Here is a 1,156-nt window from a genome sequence, read left to right on the forward strand (position 1 = left end):
CAGTTACCAGTTTTACCTGAACCTTTAGTACTCGAGCTATATAAAAGGGGTGATGGAGGGACAAGTGTCATACAGCACTCTGGTTTCTTGGCTTCAACACTAAACATGAAGGCAACTATTTTATGTAAGTATAAAACATATCTCCTCATATTGAATATATTTATAATACTTCAAGGCTGATTAACAGTTTTTCAATATTCAAACGCATATAAACGTATATATATATATATATATATATATATATATATATATATATATATATATATATGTATGTATGTGTGTGCGTGATGGTGTGTGTGGGTGTATATTTATATAATACACATATCTTTAATAAGGATTAAATACGACTTATAAAAGCTACTTTTTTTTTCAAATCTCTAATAATCTAAAATGCCTATCTCCTTTACTTTGTTACAGTAATTGCAATTGCTCTTGCAACTGCACAACAGTTTAACCAGAGACAGGAATTCAACACAGCTGTCAGACTTGCTGGTTCTGGATTCTTCCAACAGGGAGGGTCTTTTGCTGGTCGTCCATCCTTTGATAACAACCTCGATCAGCAAAGACAATCTTTCACTAGTTCAAACAATGATAACTTCCAAAACCAAAATAATAATTTTTCTGGTGAGAGGAGCTTTGGCACATCTCAATCCTTCCAGAACAATAACCAGTTTGAGTCTGGAACATCATCGTTCCTGAGGAATCAACAAAACAGATTAACTTCGCTCAATTCCAGAAACCAAAATCAATTCCAAAATCGTCAGTTCCAGCAAAATCAACAAAACACTATTTCATCCAATGATTTTCAGCAAAACAGAGGAAACCAATTCCAGTCAATCAGCAATGTAAATAATTTCTCTCAGAACCGATTCCAGCAAAACTCACAGAACCAATTCCAGACATCTTTTGATAGAGACAACTCAAGGAACAGAGTCACCTTGTTAAACAATATTCAGTTGACTCCATCAACACGTTTCCAGAATACTCCTGGTCTACAGTCTACAGAATTCTCTATCCAGTCTAACAGAAACCAGCAGAGCCGATTCTCAGGTGGAAGTCAGTCTCAGTCTAGTGCTTTGGTGCGATCAGGTCAATCTTTCAGTGATTTTAGTTCAGAATCTAATGGTGATTTCGAACCCTTGAACCTTCCCTCTGG

General features: G+C 35.7%; 1 protein-coding gene across 1 annotated transcript in view; it reads left to right on the forward strand.

Moving 5' to 3' along the window:
* The window catches only part of LOC137642575 (probable serine/threonine-protein kinase dyrk1), a 1,870-nt gene continuing 714 nt past the window's right edge, over positions 1–1,156 (forward strand). The window contains exons 1-2 of the mRNA XM_068375257.1: positions 1–124; positions 418–1,156. The exon at positions 418–1,156 is cut by the window's right edge and continues 153 nt beyond it. Of these exons, the coding sequence (XP_068231358.1) occupies positions 106–124; positions 418–1,156 (758 nt within the window). The 5' untranslated portion in view covers positions 1–105. The remainder of the gene's footprint in view (positions 125–417) is intronic.

The sequence above is a fragment of the Palaemon carinicauda genome, chromosome 6 (assembly GCF_036898095.1).
Source record: "Palaemon carinicauda isolate YSFRI2023 chromosome 6, ASM3689809v2, whole genome shotgun sequence".
NCBI lineage: Eukaryota > Metazoa > Arthropoda > Malacostraca > Decapoda > Palaemonidae > Palaemon > Palaemon carinicauda.